The sequence below is a fragment of the Scardinius erythrophthalmus genome, assembly GCF_964197995.2.
Source record: "Scardinius erythrophthalmus genome assembly, chromosome: 13".
NCBI lineage: Eukaryota > Metazoa > Chordata > Actinopteri > Cypriniformes > Leuciscidae > Scardinius > Scardinius erythrophthalmus.
This window is the reverse complement of record NC_138233.1, coordinates 137,501-162,874: the sequence shown is the minus strand read 5'-3', so window position 1 is coordinate 162,874 and position 25,374 is coordinate 137,501. Positions and strand designations below refer to the sequence as shown.

General features: G+C 48.5%; 1 protein-coding gene across 2 annotated transcripts in view; it reads right to left on the bottom strand.

The window, feature by feature from the left end:
* stag3 (STAG3 cohesin complex component) overlaps positions 1-25,374 on the bottom strand; it is a 186,176-nt gene that overhangs the window by 27,593 nt on the left and 133,209 nt on the right. For both annotated transcript variants that reach the window (XM_081381948.1, XM_081381949.1), the window contains exons 23-25: positions 10,971-11,130; positions 10,382-10,518; positions 10,068-10,169 (exon numbers count right to left, since the gene is read on the bottom strand). In XM_081381948.1, coding sequence (XP_081238074.1) covers positions 10,068-10,169; positions 10,382-10,518; positions 10,971-11,130 — 399 coding nt within the window. The remainder of the gene's footprint in view (positions 1-10,067; positions 10,170-10,381; positions 10,519-10,970; positions 11,131-25,374) is intronic.

The window sequence follows — 25,374 nt, the reverse complement described above, 5'->3', positions numbered from 1 at the left end:
AACACTAGAAATTGACCATATTCATACAAGAAGATTTGCTGTACTCATAATAACAGGGATATCGGACGACCATCACAACCTCGAACAGTCGAACTTCATTCACCACGTCTAAAAGTATGGCTTGTTTAACCTGTTTGTTATAGTTATTTAGACTATCTTTAAATCTAGAGAGAATATTGGTCGAAACAGCATGCCTCTTTATACACAATTATGTTTTCAAATGTAGCTTAATGTTGTCAATATATAAAATGATAATTAACGATGGCATATGTTTTGTATAACATTTGCCACATTTCTTTCCAATCATGCTTTAAAGCCAAATATGTCGTTCTTTCCAATGACAAAAAAACAACATAGAAAACTGTTAATGTTTTGTCGTGTTTTATGTTTCTCTTAAAGCAGGGTTAGATGTTATCTGTTGGGGGCAAAATGCCAGCAGAATTAATATGCACCCAAAATTCAAAATGTGGTGGAAAAATTGCCCTAGTATGAGTTATTTTTATTATTAGCCTATATGATATTAAAAAATATTTCCAGAATATTGGCGCGATTGCAAATGTAATGATTTTATAAAACAGTTCATTAAACAAAGAATGAATATATTGTGATGTGACATTTTAGACATCATATTCCAAATATTCTCTGTTTTTGCTCTATTTCTCCAATGACAATAGCTCCAATCAAGCCACAGAAAGGGTTATGCGTATCTGTGATTCAGTGACCTAGTTGCTTAGTTCCAGAACGAATCTGCCGTTTTGAACAAATCAGTGAATGAATGCTTCTATGACTCGTACATGAAGACGGTAATTTGGCGCCACCTATTGGTGGTTTTAACTTCATAATTAAAAATATTAAAAATATATAACTTATAAAGGGGATGCCAGTTTGAAGAATGCCATTTGGTGGCATAGGAACCATTATACTTGAATTGTGAATTGTTTAATACCTTTTAATGGTATTCTGCAATGTTTGAGGCATATTTATTTTTTCATGCTTTAATGTTAGCCTAATTTCAGTTACATTTACATTTTAGGCTATGTAGTTTGAAATTTTAGATTTTTATTGTAGTAATCACACAGGTGTTTGTGGAAATGCATATTTAAAAAAAAAATGTTACAAATAAAACCATAGTCCACAACTGTAGTTTTAACTTATTTTAATATATAAATTCAGTGAAATCATCAAACGTTTGTATGACTTGCCAGTGACTTGTGACCCAAGCTACGACTTGACTTGACTTGCTTGTCATAAAATTGACTTGGACTTGCTTGAGACTTAAGACTTCAGACTTGCACATGTGTGACTTACTCCCACCTCTGCCTCTCACTCACTCTCACAATCACAATCACACAAACACTCTCACAATCACACTCTCTCTCACACGCACTCACTCACAATCACACTCACAATCACACTCCCTCCCTCTCACTCTCACAATCACACTCACAATCACACTCTCACAATCACACTCACTCTCACAATCACACTCACTCTCACAATCACACTCTCTCTCACGCGCACTCACTCACTCACAATCACACTCCCTCCCTCTCACTCTCACAATCACACTCACAATCACACTCTCACGCACACTCACTCTCACAATCACACTCCCTCCCTCCCTCTCACACCCACTATCACACTCACTCTCACAATCACACTCACTCTCACAATCACACTCACTCTCTCACAATCACACTCACTCCCTCTCACACTCCCTCCCTCTCACTCCCTCTCATGCGCACTCTCGCTCACTCCCTCCCTCTCACTCTCACACTCTCTCACAATCACACTCACTCTCACAATCACACTCACTCTCACTCTCACAATCACACTCTCACGCACACTCACTCTCACAATCACACTCACTCACTCCCTCTCACACTCACTCACTCTCACAATCACACTCACTCTCACAATCACACTCACTCCCTCTCACACTCACTCTCACAATCACACTCACTCCCTCCCTCTCACACTCACTCTCACAATCACACTCACTCACTCCCTCTCACACTCACTCACTCTCACAATCACACTCCCTCCCTCTCACTCTCACTCCCTCTCACGCGCACTATCGCTCACAATCACACTCCCTCCCTCTCACTCTCACAATCACACTCACTCTCACAATCACACTCACTCTCACGCACACTCACACTCACTCCCTCCCTCTCACACCCACTATCACACTCACTCTCACAATCACACTCACTCTCACAATCACACTCCCTCCCTCTCACACTCACTCTCACAATCACACTCCCTCCCTCTCACACTCACTCTCACAATCACTCACTCTCACAATCCCTCACTCTCACTCTCACTCCCTCTCATGCGCACTCTCGCTCACTCCCTCCCTCTCACTCTCACAATCACACTCACTCTCACAATCAACCTCACTCTCACAATCACACTCTCACGCACACTCACTCTCACAATCACACTCACTCACTCCCTCTCACACTCACTCACACTCACTCTCACAATCACACTCCCTCCCTCTCACACTCACTCTCACAATCACACTCCCTCCCTCTCACACTCACTCTCACAATCACTCACTCTCACAATCCCTCACTCTCCCTCTCATGCGCACTCTCGCTCACTCCCTCCCTCTCACTCTCACAATCAACCTCACTCTCACAATCACACTCTCACGCACACTCACTCTCACAATCACACTCACTCACTCCCTCTCACACTCACTCACTCCCTCTCACACTCACTCACTCTCACAATCACACTCCCTCCCTCTCACACTCACTCTCACAATCACACTCCCTCCCTCTCACAATCACACTCCCTCCCTCTCACACTCACTCACTCTCACACTCACACTCACTCTCACAATCACACTCCCTCCCTCTCACACTCACAATCACACTCCCTCCCTCTCACACTCACTCTCACAATCACTCACTCTCACAATCACACTCCCCTCTCACACTCACTCTCACAATCACACTCCCTCCCTCTCACACTCACTCTCACACTCACTCACTCTCACAATCCCTCCCTCTCACACTCACTCTCACAATCACACTCCCTCACTCTCAGACTCACTCTCATAATCACACTCCCTCCCTCTCACACTCACTCTCATAATCACACTCACTCCCTCTCACAATCACACTCACTCACACTCACTCACTCTCACAATCACACTCACGCGCACTCACTCACTCCCTCCCTCTCTCACTCTCACTCACAATCACACTCACGCGCACTCACTCACTCCCTCCCTCTCACGCACACTCACTCACTCCCTCCCTCTCACGCACACTTACTCTCTCTCACACGCACTCTCTCTCACACGCACTCACTCTCACGCAGACTCTCTCTCACACTCACTCCCTCTCACGCTCACTCTCTCTCACACGCACTCACTCTCACGCACACTCTCTCTCACGCTCACTCCCTCTCACTCTCTCTAACACTCACTCCCTCTCACGCTCACTCTCTCTCACACGCACTCACTCTCACGCACACTCTTTCTCACACTCACTCCCTCTCACTCTCACACTCACTCCCTCACAATTCAATTCAATTCAATTCAATTTCGCTCACTCTCTCTCACACTCACGCACACTCTCTCTCACACTCACTCTCTCTCACGCTCACTCACTCTCATGCACACTCTCTCTCACACTCACTCCCTCTCACTCACACTCTCTCTCACATGCACTCACTCTCACATGCACTCCCTCTCACTCTCACTCACTCCCTCTCACACGCACTCTCTCACGCACTCTCTCACACTAACTCTCTCTCACATGCACTCTCACACGCACTCTCTCAGTCACACTCCCTCTCCCTCTCACTCTCACGCTCACTCTCTCACTCACTCCCTCTCACTCACTCCCTCTCACTCACTCTCACACGCACTCTCTCACACGCACTCACTCTCACGCACTCTCTCACAATCACACTCCCTCCCTCTCACTCTCTCACACTCACTCCCTCTCACTCACTCTCTCACACGCACTCCCTCTCACTCTCTCTCACATGCACTCACGCACACTCTCACACGCACTCCCTCTCACTCTCTCTCACTCACTCCCTCTCACGCACACTCCCTCTCACGCTCACTCTCACAATCACACTCCCTCCCTCTCACGCGCACTCCCTCTCACTCACTCTCACAATCACACTCCCTCCCTCTCACGCGCACTCCCTCACGCTCACTCTCTCTCACACGCACTCACTCTCACGCTCACTCTCTCACTCACTCCCTCTCACTCACTCCCTCTCACTCACTCTCTCACACGCACTCACTCTCACGCACTCTCTCACACGCACTCACTCTCACAATCACACTCCCTCCCTCTCACTCTCTCACACTCACTCACTCTCTCACACGCACTCCCTCTCACTCTCACGCACACTCTCACACGCACTCCCTCTCACACTCACTCCCTCTCACACTCACTCCCTCTCACGCTCACGCTCACTCTCACACTCCCTCCCTCTCACGCGCACTCCCTCTCACTCACTCTCACAATCACACTCCCTCCCTCTCACGCGCACTCCCTCACGCTCACTCTCTCTCACACGCACTCACTCACTCTCACAATCACGCTCACTCTCTCTCACATGCACTCTCACACGCACTCTCTCAGTCACACTCCCTCTCCCTCTCACTCTCACGCTCACTCTCTCACTCCCTCTCACACTCACTCCCTCTCACACACACTCACTCCCTCTCACACACACTCACTCCCTCTCACGCGCACTCCCTCTCACGCTCACTCCCTCTCACGCGCACTCCCTCTCACGCGCACTCCCTCTCACGCGCACTCCCTCTCACGCGCACTCCCTCTCACGCGCACTCCCTCTCACGCGCACTCCCTCTCACGCGCACTCCCTCTCACGCGCACTCCCTCTCACGCGCACTCCCTCTCACGCTCACTCCCTCTCACGCTCACTCCCTCTCACGCTCACTCCCTCTCACGCTCACTCCCTCTCACGCTCACACTCACTCCCTCTCACACTCACTCCCTCTCACTCTCACTCCCTCTCACGCGCACTCCCTCTCACGCGCACTCCCTCTCACGCGCACTCACTCCCTCTCACGCGCACTCCCTCTCACGCGCACTCCCTCTCACGCTCACACTCACTCCCTCTCACGCTCACACTCACTCCCTCTCACGCTCACTCCCTCTCACGCTCACTCCCTCTCACGCTCACTCCCTCTCACGCTCACTCTCTCACGCTCACACTCACTCCCTCTCACGCTCACTCCCTCTCACACTCACTCCCTCTCACACTCACTCCCTCTCACACTCACTCCCTCTCACACTCACTCCCTCTCACACTCACTCCCTCTCACACTCACTCCCTCTCACACACACTCACTCCCTCTCACACTCACTCCCTCTCACACTCACTCCCTCTCACACTCACTCCCTCTAACTCCCTCTCACGCGCACTCCCTCTCACGCGCACTCCCTCTCACACTCACTCCCTCTCACACTCACTCCCTCTCACACTCACTCCCTCTCACACTCACTCCCTCTCACACTCACTCCCTCTCACACTCACTCCCTCTCACTCTCACTCCCTCTCACTCTCACTCCCTCTCACGCGCACTCCCTCTCACGCTCACACTCACTCCCTCTCACGCTCACTCCCTCTCACGCTCACTCTCTCACGCTCACACTCACTCCCTCTCCCTCTCACGCTCACTCCCTCTCACTCTCACTCCCTCTCACACTCACTCCCTCTCACTCTCACGCTCACTCCCTCTCACTCTCACTCCCTCTCACACTCCCTCTCACACTCACTCCCTCTCACACTCACTCCCTCTCACACTCACTCCCTCTCACACTCACTCCCTCTCACACTCACTCCCTCTCACACTCACTCCCTCTCACACTCACTCCCTCTCACTCTCACTCCCTCTCACGCGCACTCCCTCTCACGCGCACTCTCTCTCACGCTCACACTCACTCCCCCCTTCCTGGTGCTCGTGTTTCTGAAATCGCTGCTCACGTTCCCGAGATTCTGAACGAGCGCGTCGGAACCGTTGTCCTGCACGCGGGAGTGAACGACATCAGGCTGTGCCAGACAGAGGTTCTGAAGAAAGACTTCAGGAATCTGATCGATACGGTACGCAGCACATCGCCTGATATAACGATTATTGTGTCAGGACCGCTTCCCACGTACCGACTAGGTCATGAAAAGTTTAGTAGATTATTTGCGCTTAATGAATGGTTAATGTCATGGTGCAATGAGCAGAAACTTCTCTTTGTAAATAATTGGAATCTGTTTTGGGAGCGTCCTAGGCTTTACCGTGCTGATGGCTTACACCCAAGCAGATTCGGATCGGATCTTCTGTCAGATAACATCTCCAAAATGTTAAATACCTTTTGACTAGTAAACAAAAGTCCAAATCATAGTCTCTGCTGCACCAATTTAACTGATATAAATAGTGTAGAACATTGCATAGAAACTGTGTCTATTCCTCGTTTAGTGAGATCAAATCAGAAATCTACTGCAGGATCTAGAAAAAATCTAATTGTTATTAAACCAGAAAATGTTGCTATTGGTAATCAAAAACAATTTCTAAAGCTAGGTCTTCTAAACATTAGATCACTCACACCTAAGGCAGTTATTGTAAATGAAATAGTCACAGATAATAGCTTCGATGTACTTTGCCTTACTGAAACCTGGCTTAAACCAAATGATTATTTCGGTCTAAATGAGTCTACTCCAGCAGGATACTCCTATAAGCACGAGCCCCGTCTGAATGGTCGTGGCGGCGGTGTTGCAACAATCTATAGAGATTTTCTCAATGTTACTCAGAAAACGGGTTATAAGTTTATTTCATTTGAAGTACTTGTACTAAATGTTACGCTCTTAGATGTTCGAAAAACATCCCTATTATCTCTAGCCTTGGCTACCGTATATAGACCGCCTGGGCCTTACGCTGATTTCCTAAAAGAGTTTGCAGATTTTCTCTCAGACCTATTAGTTAACCTCGATAAAGCATTAATTGTTGGAGACTTTAATATCCATGTAGATAATCAAAATGATGCGTTAGGGGCTGCGTTTACAGATTTATTAAACTCCTTTGGGGTCAAGCAAAACATTACCGGACCGACTCATCGATTTAATCATACACTCGATTTAATTATATCACATGGAACCGATCCAACCGATATAGATATCATTCCACAAAGTGACGATGTCACTGACCATTACATGGTAACTTGCATATTACGTACTCCTGTAATATATCATGCTGCGCCGCGTTATCGATTAGGCAGAACAATCCTTCCATCCACCATAGATAATTTTTCAAACAGCTTATCGGATCTGTCTCAGCTGCTGCCTGAACCTAAACAAACAGATGAACTAGACGAACTAACCAGCACTATGAGCACCATTCTCTCTGGATCATTGGATATTGTTGCGCCCATTAGATTAAAAAAGGTCAGAGAGAAAAGTAAAGAACCATGGTACAACAATACTACGCGTGTTCTAAAGAGAGAAACCCGTAATTTAGAGCGTAAATGGAAACAAACTAACTTAGAGGTTTTTAGAATCGCATGGAAAGACAGTATGTCACGTTATAAAAAGGCCCTAAAAGCGGCCAGGGCTGAGCATCTACGCAAACTAATAGAAAACAACCATAACAATCCTAAGTTCTTATTTAACATCGTGGCGAGACTAACAAATAAACAGATGTCTCCTGAACAAAATATTCCATTACAGTTTAGTAGTAATGATTTCATGAAGTTCTTCACTGAGAAAATAGAAAACATCCGAACCACAATTGTAAACGTTCAATCCTCAATCGCGCCTTATAATTCAGCCTCGATTATAACCCCGCAAGAACAATTACAGTGCTTTACAACTATAGAACAAAAAGAGTTAAATAAACTTTTTACTTCATCTAAAACAACATGTTTACTAGATCCTATACCTACTAAGCTATTGAAAGAAGTGTTACCTGTAGTGGAAGAGCCTCTCCTCAATATTATTAACTCGTCTTTATCTTTAGGTTATGTTCCAAAAACATTTAAACTGGCAGTTATAAAACCTCTCATTAAGAAACCACAATTAGATCCGAATAATCTAGTAAATTATAGACCCATTTCAAATCTACCTTTTATGTCTAAAATACTAGAAAAAGTTGTGTCTGCCCAACTGGGCTCTTTCTTGCAAGAAAATGACGTCTATGAAAAGTTTCAGTCTGGGTTCAGGCCGCATCATAGCACTGAAACTGCGCTCGTTAAAATCACAAATGATTTACTTTTAGCTTCTGACCAAGGCTGTATCTCAATATTAGTTTTACTTGATCTTAGTGCTGCGTTCGATACTATAGATCACACAATACTCTTAGATCGGCTACAAAACTATACCGGTGTTCAAGGACAAGCATTAAGCTGGTTTAGATCGTATTTATCTGACCGCTACCATTTTGTTTATTTAAATGGAGAAAAATCTATCATAACTCCAGTAAACTATGGAGTGCCGCAAGGATCTGTGTTAGGCCCTCTATTATTCTCAATATATATGCTGCCACTTGGAAATATTATAAGGAAACATGGAATTAGTTTCCATTGTTATGCTGATGACACTCAAATCTATATTTCATCACGGCCAGATGAAAACGCTAAATTATCCAAATTGACAGAGTGTGTTAAAGATATAAAAGTTTGGATGACGCATAATTTTCTTTTATTAAATCCAGACAAGACAGAGGTACTACTTATCGGTTCAAAAAACCGCCCACAAAACCTCTTACAATACAACTTTAACATAGTAGGATGTCCTGTTACTTCATCCTCTACAGTAAAAGACCTGGGTGTTATATTAGACTGCAACCTGTCTTTTGAAAATCATATTTCATATGTTACAAGAACAGCCTTTTTCCACCTTAGAAACATTGCTAAGCTACGTAATATGCTATCAGTTTCTGACGCAGAAAAGTTAGTTCATGCATTCATGACCTCGAGACTAGATTACTGTAATGCGTTATTAGCCGGTTGTCCTGCATCCTCAATAAACAAGCTACAGTTAGTCCAAAATGCTGCCGCTAGAGTTCTAACTAGATCAAGAAAATATGATCATATAACACCGATTTTAATATCACTACATTGGTTACCTATAAAGTCCCGTATTAATTACAAGGTATTGCTACTGACTTATAAAGCCCTAAACGGCTTAGCTCCAGTTTATTTAACGGATCTTCTATCGCCCTATAATCCATCACTCCCTCTCACGCGCACTCCCTCTCGCTCACTCCCTCTCACGCTCACTCCCTCTCACTCTCTCTCACGCTCACACTCACTCCCTCTCACACTCACTCCCTCTCACGCGCACTCCCTCTCACGCTCACACTCACTCCCTCTCACACTCACTCCCTCTCACTCTCACTCCCTCTCACTCCCTCTCACGCGCACTCCCTCTCACTCACTCCCTCTCACGCTCACACTCACTCCCTCTCACGCTCACACTCACTCCCTCACTCTCTCTCACGCGCACTCCCTCTCACTCACTCCCTCTCACGCTCACACTCACTCCCTCTCACGCTCACTCCCTCTCACGCTCACACTCACTCCCTCTCACGCTCACACTCACTCCCTCTCACGCTCACACTCACTCCCTCTCACGCTCACACTCACTCCCTCTCACGCTCACACTCACTCCCTCTCACGCGCACTCCCTCTCACGCGCACTCCCTCTCACGCGCACTCCCTCTCACGCGCACTCCCTCTCACGCGCACTCCCTCTCACGCGCACTCCCTCTCACGCGCACTCCCTCTCACACTCACTCCCTCTCACACACTCTCTCTCACTCGCACTCACTCTCACGCGCACTCACTCTCACACACTCCCTCTCACACTCACTCTCTCTCACGCGCACTCACTCTCACACACTCCCTCTCACACTCACTCTCTCTCACGCGCACTCACTCTCACGCGCACTCCCTCTCACACACTCCCTCTCACACTCACTCTCTCTCACTCCCTCACACTCCCTCTCATGCGCACTCACACAAATATTAACACACACACACACACACTTACACTCACACACACACACACACACACACCTGCTGCAGACACAAGCACACAGTTCTGGCACTTTCCACAGAGCTGATCATCTTGGTTTTGCTGAGAGTCTCTTTGATGATGTCACCGAAATCCCTGTAGAACTACATTAAAAAAACACAATATATTTATTAAATATTGGTGATTTGACCCGAAGCCACTTACAAATGACAATAATACAAGCAGAAACAATGAAAAACACAAGCGGACCAAATAAACAAGAACAGAAGCTCATGTAAGATTAGATGCTTGGAGACACTGATCTGATCTGAATAATGACACTATTGTCTGAATGTGTTGATGAACACACACACACCTTATTGTAGTATTTGAGTATGTCTGTGGCGGCTCTGAGCTCCAGGACGCCGTATATGATGAGTTTACAGTATCCAGCCAACTGTATCCTCCTCTGCAGCAAAGCAGCCATCTTCATCTCTTCATCCTCATCCTCACCTGCACACAACCATCATTACACACACCGCTCAACACATTACAGCTGATGAAGAAGTTAATTTCAAATGCAGAGTGTGAATCAACAACGTGTGTGTAAATACTTCAGTAAGAATGTTTTCATCAAACACGACAGCTTGAGGAGAAAGGTACATTTATAAAGTATTACGTGTGTGCGCACAAGTGTGTAAGTATGTTGTGTTTCTTGTCTTGTGTGTAATTTGTCTGTGTGTATGAGTGTATGCGCACGTGTGTCTGTGAGTGTGCGTGTACAAGTGTGTCAATGTTTGTCTGTGTGTGTGTGTGTGTGTGTGTGTGTGTGTGTGTGTGTATGTACATGTGTACTGATGTTTTTCATCAGTGTTACATCTGGGGAAAAAATGGCTAAAAGATAATTCTTTTGAGAAAAGCTTGATTAAGTGTCTAGGTTTGGTCTGCTGAACACACTCATGTACCGTTCAGATCTTCGTCGGCGTCACTGAAGACGTAATCGATGATGAAAGAAGCCATTTCTGCTTTCAGAGACTCGTCAGGACTGAAGCGCTGCAGCGGCGAACCCTCTCCTTCACACACACTTCCGAACACAAGCAGCACGTCACACAGACACACAAACGCCTGCAGAAACACACACACACACACACACACACACACACACACACACACACACAGCATTCGCTCTTAAAGGAGAACTCCGGTCCAGAAAATGTGAGTGATTCCTTCAGAGTGAACACGAGTGGATCTGACTGCAGTAGATGAGAAAGATATGTATAAAAATGATGTTATTTAAGCCAGCGCAAATACCTGTTTACATCCTGTTTTTGGTTGAAGTCCAAAGTAGTCGATTGCAGAGTTCACGCGCGTGATCATAGATAACTAAACCTATGCGTGTGAACTCGGCAATCGACTACTTAAATAACATCATTTTTATACATATCTTTCACATCTACTGCAGTCAGATTCACTCGTGTTCACTCAGAAGGAATCACTCACATTTTCTGTGCACTTGTAATGACACATCAAGGATGTTAAGAGGCTAAAAGCAGGTTTAGTACTTGCCCTATTGAAGTCAACAGGGTGCAAATTTTAAAAATAGAATAACTCGGTGTAGGCAACACAGATTTTTGTCGTTGTCCTCTGTATTGACAGCACTCCAAATGTACAAAAAAATGAGCTCAATGTTAAAATTGACCGGAGTTCTCCTTTAAGGATGTCTGACACTATGAACAAACGCAACATGTGATGAAACACACAATATATACAGTGTTTGCCTTTACCAAGATACTCCTGATTAATCAGTCCATCGGATCTCTCACTCACTCACACTGAATCACTCACTCACTGTCACACTAAATCACTCGCTCACACTCACACTAAAACACACACACACACACACACACACACACACACACACACACACACACACACACACACAGAGAGAGAGAGAAACAGAGAGAGAGAGAAACAGAGAGAGAGTGAAACACACAGAGAGAGTGAAACACACACAGAGAGAGTGAAACACACAGAGAGAGTGAAACACACACAGAGAGTGAAACACACAAAGAGAGAGAGTGAAACACACACAGAGAGTGAAACACACACACACAGAGAGTGAAACACACAGAGAGTGAAACACACAGAGAGTGAAACACACAGAGAGAGTGAAACACACACAGAGAGAGTGAAACACACACAGAGAGAGTGAAACACACACAGAGAGAGTGAAACACACACAGAGAGAGTGAAACACAAAGAGAGAGAGTGAAACACACACACACAGAGAGTGAAACACACACAGAGAGTGAAACACACAGAGAGTGAAACACACACACAGAGAGTGAAACACACAGAGAGAGTGAAACACGCACAGAGAGAGTGAAACACACACAGAGAGAGTGAAACACACACACAGAGAGTGAAACACACAGAGAGTGAAACACACACAGAGAGTGAAACACACACAGAGAGAGTGAAACACACACAGAGAGAGTGAAACACACACACACACAGAGTGAAACACACAGAGAGTGAAACACACACAGAGAGTGAAACACACAGAGAGAGTGAAACACACAGAGAGAGAGTGAAACACACAGAGAGAGAGTGAAACACACAGAGAGTGAAACACACACACAGAGAGTGAAACACACAGAGAGAGTGAAACACGCACAGAGAGAGTGAAACACACACAGAGAGAGTGAAACACACACACAGAGAGTGAAACACACAGAGAGTGAAACACACACAGAGAGTGAAACACACACAGAGAGAGTGAAACACACACAGAGAGAGTGAAACACACACAGAGAGAGTGAAACACACACACACACAGAGTGAAACACACAGAGAGTGAAACACACACAGAGAGTGAAACACACAGAGAGAGTGAAACACACAGAGAGAGAGTGAAACACACAGAGAGAGAGTGAAACACACAGAGAGAGAGTGAAACACACACACAGAGAGTGAAACACACACACAGAGAGTGAAACACACACACACACAGAGAGTGAAACACACAGAGAGAGAGTGAAACACAGAGAGTGAAACACACACACACAGAGAGAGTGAACCACACACACAGAGAGTGAAACACACAGAGAGAGAGTGAAACACACAGAGAGTGAAACACACACACAGAGAGTGAAACACACAGAGAGAGAGTGAAACACACAGAGAGTGAAACACACACACACAGAGTGAAACACACACACAGAGAGTGAAACACACACACACAGAGAGTGAAACACACAGAGAGTGAAACACACACAGAGAGAGTGAAACACACAGAGAGTGAAACACACAGAGAGTGAAACACACAGAGAGTGAAACACACAGAGAGTGAAACACACACAGAGAGTGAAACACACAGAGAGAGTGAAACACAGAGAGTGAAACACACAGAGAGTGAAACACACAGAGAGAGTGAAACACACACAGAGAGAGTGAAACACACACAGAGAGTGAAACAAACACACAGAGAGTGAAACACACAGAGAGAGTGAAACACACACAGAGAGAGTGAAACACACACAGAGAGTGAAACAAACACACAGAGAGTGAAACACACACACAGAGAGTGAAACACACAGAGAGAGTGAAACACACAGAGAGTGAAACACACACAGAGAGTGAAACAAACACACAGAGAGTGAAACACACACAGAGAGTGAAACACACACAGAGAGTGAAACACACAGAGAGTGAAACACACACAGAGAGAGTGAAACACACACAGAGAGAGTGAAACACAGAGAGAGTGAAACACAGAGAGTGAAACACACACACAGAGAGTGAAACACACAGAGAGTGAAACACACACACAGAGAGTGAAACACACAGAGAGAGTGAAACACACACAGAGAGAGTGAAACACACAGAGAGTGAAACACACACAGAGAGAGAGTGAAACACACACACAGAGAGTGAAACACACACAGAGAGAGTAAAACACACAGAGAGTGAAACACACAGAGAGTGAAACACACACACAGAGAGTGAAACACACAGAGAGTGAAACACTCACACAGAGAGTAAAACACACAGAGAGAGTGAAACACACAGAGAGTGAAACACACACACAGAGAGTGAAACACACACAGAGAGAGTGAAACACACACACAGAGAGTGAAACACACAGAGAGTGAAACACACACACAGAGAGTGAAACACACAGAGAGTGAAACACACACACAGAGAGTGAAACACACAGAGAGAGTGAAACACACACAGAGAGAGTGAAACACACAGAGAGTGAAACACACACACAGAGAGTGAAACACACACACAGAGAGTGAAACACACAGAGAGAGTGAAACACACAGAGAGTGAAACACACACACAGAGAGAGTGAAACACACACAGAGAGAGTGAAACACACAGAGAGTGAAACACACACACAGAGAGTGAAACACACACACAGAGAGTGAAACACACAGAGAGTGAAACACACACAGAGAGAGTGAAACACACAGAGAGTGAAACACACACACACACAGAGAGTGAAACACACAGAGAGTGAAACACACACACAGAGAGTGAAACACACAGAGAGTGAAACACACACAGAGAGTGAAACACACACACAGAGAGTGAAACACACAGAGAGTGAAACACACACACAGAGAGTGAAACACACAGAGAGTGAAACACACACACAGAGAGTGAAACACACAGAGAGAGTGAAACACACAGAGAGTGAAACACACACACAGAGAGTGAAACACACACACAGAGAGTGAAACACACAGAGAGTGAAACACAGAGAGAGTGAAACACACAGAGAGTGAAACACACAGAGAGTGAAACACACACACAGAGAGTGAAACACACAGAGAGTGAAACACACACACAGAGAGTAAAACACACAGAGAGTGAAACACTCACACAGAGAGAGTGAAACACACAGAGAGTGAAACACACAGAGAGAGAGTGAAACACACAGAGAGAGAGTGAAACACACAGAGAGAGAGTGAAACACACACACAGAGAGTGAAACACACACAGAGAGTGAAACACACAGAGAGTGAAACACACAGAGAGAGTGAAACACACACAGAGAGTGAAACACACACACAGAGAGTGAAACACACACACAGAGAGAGTCAAACACACAGAGAGTGAAACACACAGAGAGAGTGAAACACACAGAGAGTGAAACACACAGAGAGAGTGAAACACACACAGAGAGTGAAACACACAGAGAGAGTGAAACACACAGAGAGAGTGAAACACAGAGAGTGAAACACACACACACAGAGAGTGAAACACACAGAGAGAGAGTGAAACACACAGAGAGTGAAACACACACAGAGTGAAACACACAGAGAGTGAAACACACACAGAGAGAGTGAAACACACACAGAGAGTGAAACACACACACAGAGAGTGAAACACACAGAGAGAGTGAAACACACAGAGAGTGAAACACACACACAGAGAGAGTGAAACACACACAGAGAGAGTGAAACACACAGAGAGTGAAACACACACACAGAGAGTGAAACAAACACACAGAGAGTGAAACACACAGAGAGTGAAACACACACAGAGAGAGTGAAACACACAGAGAGTGAAACACACACACAGAGAGTGAAACACACAGAGAGTGAAACACACACACAGAGAGTGAAACACACAGAGAGTGAAACACACACAGAGAGTGAAACACACACACAGAGAGTGAAACACACAGAGAGTGAAACACACACACAGAGAGTGAAACACACAGAGAGTGAAACACACACACAGAGAGTGAAACACACAGAGAGAGTGAAACACACAGAGAGTGAAACACACACACAGAGAGTGAAACACACACACAGAGAGTGAAACACACACACAGAGAGTGAAACACAGAGAGAGTGAAACACACAGAGAGTGAAACACACAGAGAGTGAAACACACACACAGAGAGTGAAACACACAGAGAGTGAAACACACACACAGAGAGTAAAACACACAGAGAGTGAAACACTCACACAGAGAGAGTGAAACACACAGAGAGTGAAACACACAGAGAGAGAGTGAAACACACAGAGAGAGAGTGAAACACACACACAGAGAGTGAAACACACACAGAGAGTGAAACACACAGAGAGTGAAACACACAGAGAGAGTGAAACACACACAGAGAGTGAAACACACACACAGAGAGAGTGAAACACACAGAGAGTGAAACACACAGAGAGAGTGAAACACACAGAGAGTGAAACACACAGAGAGAGTGAAACACACACAGAGAGTGAAACACACAGAGAGAGTGAAACACAGAGAGTGAAACACACAGAGAGAGTGAAACACACACAGAGTGAAACACACACAGAGAGAGTGAAACACACACACACACACAGAGAGAGTGAAACACACACACAGAGAGAGTGAAACACACACAGAGAGAGTGAAACACACAGAGAGTGAAACACACACACACAGAGAGTGAAACACACACAGAGAGAGTGAAACACACACACACAGAGAGTGAAACACACACAGAGAGAGTGAAACACACACACAGAGAGTGAAACACACAGAGAGTGAAACACACACAGAGAGTGAAACACACACAGAGAGTGAAACACACAGAGAGTGAAACACACACAGAGAGAGTGAAACACACACACAGAGAGTGAAACACAGAGAGAGAGTGAAACACACAGAGAGAGTGAAACACACAGAGAGTGAAACACACACACACAGAGAGTGAAACACACACACACACAGAGAGTGAAACACACACAGAGAGTGAAACACACACAGAGAGTGAAACACACAGAGAGTGAAACACACACAGAGAGTGAAACACACACACAGAGAGTGAAACACAGAGAGAGAGTGAAACACACAGAGAGAGTGAAACACACACAGAGAGTGAAACACACACACAGAGAGTGAAACACACACACAGAGAGTGAAACACACACACAGAGAGTGAAACACACACACAGAGAGTGAAACACAGAGAGAGAGTGAAACACACACAGAGAGTGAAACACACACAGAGAGTGAAACACACAGAGAGTGAAACACACAGAGAGTGAAACACACACAGAGAGTGAAACACAGAGAGAGAGTGAAACACAGAGAGAGAGTGAAACACACACAGAGAGAGTGAAACACAGAGAGAGAGTGAAACACACACACAGAGAGTGAAACACAGAGAGAGAGTGAAACACACACAGAGAGAGTGAAACACACACAGAGAGAGTGAAACACACACAGAGAGAGTGAAACACACACAGAGAGAGTGAAACACACAGAGAGAGTGAAACACACACAGAGAGTGAAACACACAGAGAGAGTGAAACACACACAGAGAGAGTGAAACACACACAGAGAGTGAAACAAACACAGAGAGAGTGAAACACACACAGAGAGAGTGAAACACACAGAGAGTGAAACACACACAGAGAGAGTGAAACACACAGAGAGAGTGAAACACACACAGAGAGAGTGAAACACACACAGAGAGTGAAACAAACACAGAGAGAGTGAAACACACACAGAGAGAGTGAAACACACAGAGAGTGAAACACACAGAGAGTGAAACACACACAGAGAGTGAAACAAACACACAGAGAGTGAAACACACACAGAGAGAGTGAAACACACACAGAGAGTGAGACACAGAGAGAGAAAAACACACACAGAGTTAAACACAGTGTTAAACACACACACATAGTTAAACATGGTAACACACACACAGTTAAACACACACACACACACACACACACACACACACACACACACACACACACACACACACAGAGAGAGCCGTACCTGGTTCCTGACGCGCCTCTGAGCCACAGACAGACAGCTCACACACACACACACACACAGTTAAACACACACACACACACACACACACAGTTAAACACACACACACACACACACACACACACACACACACACAGTTAAACACACACACACACACACAGTTAAACACACACACAGAGAGAGCCGTACCTGGTTCCTGACGCGCCTCTGAGCCACAGACAGACAGCTCACACACACACACACACACACACACACACACACACACACACACACACAGTTAAACACACACACACACACACACACAGTTAAACACACACACACACACACACACACACACACACACACACAGTTAAACACACACACAGAGAGAGCCGTACCTGGTTCCTGACGCGCCTCTGAGCCACAGACAGACAGCTCACACACACACACACACACACACACACACACACACACACACACACACACACACACACAGAGAGAGAGCCGTACCTGGTTCCTGACGCGCCTCTGAGCCACAGACAGACAGCTCACACACACACACACACACACACACACACACACACACACACACACACACACAGTTAAACACACACACACACACACACACACACACACACACACACACACAGTTAAACACACACACACACACACACACACACACACACACACACAGAGAGCCGTACCTGGTTCCTGACGCGCCCCTGAGCCACAGACAGACAGCTCACACACACACACACACACACACACACACACACACACACAGAGAGAGCCGTACCTGGTTCCTGACGCGCCTCTGAGCCACAGACAGACAGCTCACACACACACACACACACACACACACACACACACACACACACAGAGAGAGCCGTACCTGGTTCCTGACGCGCCTCTGAGCCACAGACAGACAGCTCACACACACACACACACAGTTAAACACACACACACACACACACACACACACACACACACACACACACACAGAGACAGCCGTACCTGGTTCCTGACGCGCCTCTGAGCCACAGACAGACAGCTCACACACACACACACACACACACACAGAGAGAGCCGTACCTGGTTCCTGACGCGCCCCTGAGCCACAGACAGACAGCTCACACACACACACACACACACACACACACACACACACACAGAGACAGCCGTACCTGGTTCCTGACGCGCCCCTGAGCCACAGACAGACAGCTCACACACACACACACACACACACACACACACACACACACACACACACACACAGAGAGAGCCGTACCTGGTTCCTGACGCGCCCCTGAGCCACAGACAGACAGCTCACACACACACACACACACACACACACACACACACACACACACACACACACACACACACACAGAGAGAGCCGTACCTGGTTCCTGACGCGCCTCTGAGCCACAGACAGACAGCTCACACACACACACACACACACACACAGAGAGAGCCGTACCTGGTTCCTGACGCGCCTCTGAGCCACAGACAGACAGCTCACACACACACACACACACACACACACACACACACACACACACACACACACACACACACACACACACACACACACACACACAGAGAGAGCCGTACCTGGTTCCTGACGCGCCTCTGAGCCACAGACAGACAGCTCACACACACACACACACACACACACACAGAGAGAGCCGTACCTGGTTCCTGACGCGCCTCTGAGCCACAGACAGACAGCTCACACACACACACACACACACACAGAGAGAGCCGTACCTGGTTCCTGACGCGCCTCTGAGCCACAGACAGACAGCTCACACACACACACACACACACACACACACACACACACACAGAGAGAGCCGTACCTGGTTCCTGACGCGCCTCTGAGCCACAGACAGACAGCTCACACACACACACACACACACACACACAGAGAGAGCCGTACCTGGTTCCTGACGCGCCTCTGAGCCACAGACAGACAGCTCACACACACACACACACACACACACACACACAGAGAGAGCCGTACCTGGTTCCTGACGCGCCTCTGAGCCACAGACAGACAGCTCACACACACACACACACACACACACACACACACACACACACACACACACACACACACACAGAGAGAGAGCCGTACCTGGTTCCTGACGCGCCTCTGAGCCACAGACAGACAGCTCACACACACACACACACAGAGAGAGCCGTACCTGGTTCCTGACGCGCCCCTGAGCCACAGACAGACAGCTCACACACACACACACACACACACACACACACACACACACACACACAGAGAGAGCCGTACCTGGTTCCTGACGCGCCCCTGAGCCACAGACAGACAGCTCACACACACACACACACACACACACAGAGAGAGCCGTACCTGGTTCCTGACGCGCCCCTGAGCCACAGACAGACAGCTCACACACACACACACACACACACACACACACACACACACACACACACACACACACACACACACACACACACACACACACAGAGAGAGCCGTACCTGGTTCCTGACGCGCCCCTGAGCCACAGACAGACAGCTCACACACACACACACACACACACACACACACACACACACACACACACACACACACAGAGAGAGCCGTACCTGGTTCCTGACGCGCCCCTGAGCCACAGACAGACAGCTCACACACACACACACACACACACACACACACACACACACACAGAGAGAGCCGTACCTGGTTCCTGACGCGCCTCTGAGCCACAGACAGACAGCTCACACACACACACACACACACACACACACACACAGAGAGAGCCGTACCTGGTTCCTGACGCGCCTCTGAGCCACAGACAGACAGCTCACACACACACACACACACACACACACACACACACACACAGAGAGAGCCGTACCTGGTTCCTGACGCGCCTCTGAGCCACAGACAGACAGCTCACACACACACACACACACACACACACACACACACACACACACAGAGAGAGCCGTACCTGGTTCCTGACGCGCCTCTGAGCCACAGACAGACAGCTCACACACACACACACACACACACACACACACACACAGAGAGAGCCGTACCTGGTTCCTGACGCGCCTCTGAGCCACAGACAGACAGCTCACACACACACACACACACACACACACACACAGAGAGAGCCGTACCTGGTTCCTGACGCGCCTCTGAGCCACAGACAGACAGCTCACACACACACACACACACACACACACACACACACACACACACACACACACACACAGAGAGAGAGCCGTACCTGGTTCCTGACGCGCCTCTGAGCCACAGACAGACAGCTCACACACACACACACACACACACACACACACACACACACACAGAGAGAGAGCCGTACCTGGTTCCTGACGCGCCTCTGAGCCACAGACAGACAGCTCACACACACACACACACACACACACACACACACACACACACACACACACACACACACACACAGAGAGAGAGCCGTACCTGGTTCCTGACGCGCCTCTGAGCCACAGACAGACAGCTCACACACACACACACACAGAGAGAGAGCCGTACCTGGTTCCTGACGCGCCCCTGAGCCACAGACAGACAGCTCACACACACACACACACACACACACACACACACACACACACACACACACACACAGAGAGAGCCGTACCTGGTTCCTGACGCGCCCCTGAGCCACAGACAGACAGCTCACACACACACACACACACACACACACACACACACAGAGAGAGCCGTACCTGGTTCCTGACGCGCCCCTGAGCCACAGACAGACAGCTCACACACACACACACACACACACACACAGAGAGAGCCGTACCTGGTTCCTGACGCGCCCCTGAGCCACAGACAGACAGCTCACACACACACACACACACACACACACACACACACACACACAGTTAAACACACACACACACACACACACACACACACACACACACACACACACACACAGTTAAACACACACACACACACACACACACACACACACAGTTAAACACACACACAGAGAGAGCCGTACCTGGTTCCTGACGCGCCTCTGAGCCACAGACAGACAGCTCACACACACACACACACACACACACACACACACACACAGAGAGAGAGCCGTACCTGGTTCCTGACGCGCCTCTGAGCCACAGACAGACAGCTCACACACACACACACACACACACACACACACACACACACACACACACACACACACACACACTCACACACACACACACACACACACACACACACACACACACACACAGTTAAACACACACACAGAGAGAGCCGTACCTGGTTCCTGACGCGCCTCTGAGCCACAGACAGACAGCTCACACACACACACACACACACACACACACACACACAGAGAGAGCCGTACCTGGTTCCTGACGCGCCCCTGAGCCACAGACAGACAGCTCACACACACACACACACACACACACACACACACACAGAGAGAGCCGTACCTGGTTCCTGACGCGCCTCTGAGCCACAGACAGACAGCTCACACACACACACACACACACACACACACACACACACACACAGAGAGAGCCGTACCTGGTTCCTGACGCGCCTCTGAGCCACAGACAGACAGCTCACACACACACACACACACACACACACACACACACACACACACACAGAGAGAGCCGTACCTGGTTCCTGACGCGCCTCTGAGCCACAGACAGACAGCTCACACACACACACACACACACACACACACACACACACACACACACACACAGAGAGAGCCGTACCTGGTTCCTGACGCGCCTCTGAGCCACAGACAGACAGCTCACACACACACACACACACACACACACAGAGAGCCGTACCTGGTTCCTGACGCGCCTCTGAGCCACAGACAGACAGCTCACACACACACACACACACACACACACACACACACACACACAGAGAGAGCCGTACCTGGTTCCTGACGCGCCCCTGAGCCACAGACAGTCAGCTCACACACACACACACACACACACACACACACACACACACACAGTTAAACACACACACACACACACACACACACACACACACACACACACACACACACACACAGTTAAACACACACACACACACACACACAGAGAGCCGTACCTGGTTCCTGACGCGCCCCTGAGCCACAGACAGACAGCTCACACACACACACACACACACACACACACACACACACACACACACACACAGAGAGAGCCGTACCTGGTTCCTGACGCGCCTCTGAGCCACAGACAGACAGCTCACACACACACACACACACACACACACACACACACACACACACACACACAGAGAGAGCCGTACCTGGTTCCTGACGCGCCTCTGAGCCACAGACAGACAGCTCACACACACACACACACACACACACACACACACACACACACACAGAGAGAGCCGTACCTGGTTCCTGACGCGCCTCTGAGCCACAGACAGACAGCTCACACACACACACACACAGTTAAACACACACACACACACACACACACACACACACACACACACACACAGAGACAGCCGTACCTGGTTCCTGACGCGCCCCTGAGCCACAGACAGACAGCTCACACACACACACACACACACACACACACACACACACACACACACACAGAGAGAGCCGTACCTGGTTCCTGACGCGCCTCTGAGCCACAGACAGACAGCTCACACACACACACACACACACACACACAGAGAGAGCCGTACCTGGTTCCTGACGCGCCTCTGAGCCACAGACAGACAGCTCACACACACACACACACACACACACACACAGAGAGAGCCGTACCTGGTTCCTGACGCGCCTCTGAGCCACAGACAGACAGCTCACACACACACACACACACACACACACACACACACACACAGAGAGAGCCGTACCTGGTTCCTGACGCGCCTCTGAGCCACAGACAGACAGCTCACACACACACACACACACACACACACACACAGAGAGAGCCGTACCTGGTTCCTGACGCGCCTCTGAGCCACAGACAGACAGCTCACACACACACACACACACACACACACACACACACACACACACACACACACACACAGAGAGAGAGCCGTACCTGGTTCCTGACGCGCCTCTGAGCCACAGACAGACAGCTCACACACACACACACACAGAGAGAGCCGTACCTGGTTCCTGACGCGCCCCTGAGCCACAGACAGACAGCTCACACACACACACACACACACACACACACACACACACACACACACACACACACACACACACACACACACACACAGAGAGAGCCGTACCTGGTTCCTGACGCGCCCCTGAGCCACAGACAGACAGCTCACACACACACACACACACACACACACACACACACACACACACACACACACACACACACACACACACACACACAGAGAGAGCCGTACCTGGTTCCTGACGCGCCCCTGAGCCACAGACAGACAGCTCACACACACACACACACACACACACACACACACACACACACACACACACACACACACACACACACACACACACACACACACACACACAGAGAGAGCCGTACCTGGTTCCTGACGCGCCCCTGAGCCACAGACAGACAGCTCACACACACACACACACACACACACACACACACACACACAGAGAGAGCCGTACCTGGTTCCTGACGCGCCTCTGAGCCACAGACAGACAGCTCACACACACACACACACACACACACACACACACACAGAGAGAGCCGTACCTGGTTCCTGACGCGCCTCTGAGCCACAGACAGACAGCTCACACACACACACACACACACACACACACACACAGAGAGAGCCGTACCTGGTTCCTGACGCGCCTCTGAGCCACAGACAGACAGCTCACACACACACACACACACACACACACACACACACACACAGAGAGAGCCGTACCTGGTTCCTGACGCGCCTCTGAGCCACAGACAGACAGCTCACACACACACACACACACACACACACACACACACACACAGAGAGAGAGCCGTACCTGGTTCCTGACGCGCCTCTGAGCCACAGACAGACAGCTCACACACACACACACACACACACACACACACACACACACACACACACACACACACACACACACACACACACACACACAGAGAGAGAGCCGTACCTGGTTCCTGACGCGCCTCTGAGCCACAGACAGACAGCTCACACACACACACACACACACACACACACACACACACACACACACACACACACAGAGAGAGAGCCGTACCTGGTTCCTGACGCGCCTCTGAGCCACAGACAGACAGCTCACACACACACACACACACACACACACACACACACACACACACACACACACACACACACACACACACACACACAGAGAGAGAGCCGTACCTGGTTCCTGACGCGCCTCTGAGCCACAGACAGACAGCTCACACACACACACACACACACACACACACACACACACACACACACACACACAGAGAGAGAGCCGTACCTGGTTCCTGACGCGCCTCTGAGCCACAGACAGACAGCTCACACACACACACACACACACACACACACACACACACACACACACACACAGAGAGAGAGCCGTACCTGGTTCCTGACGCGCCTCTGA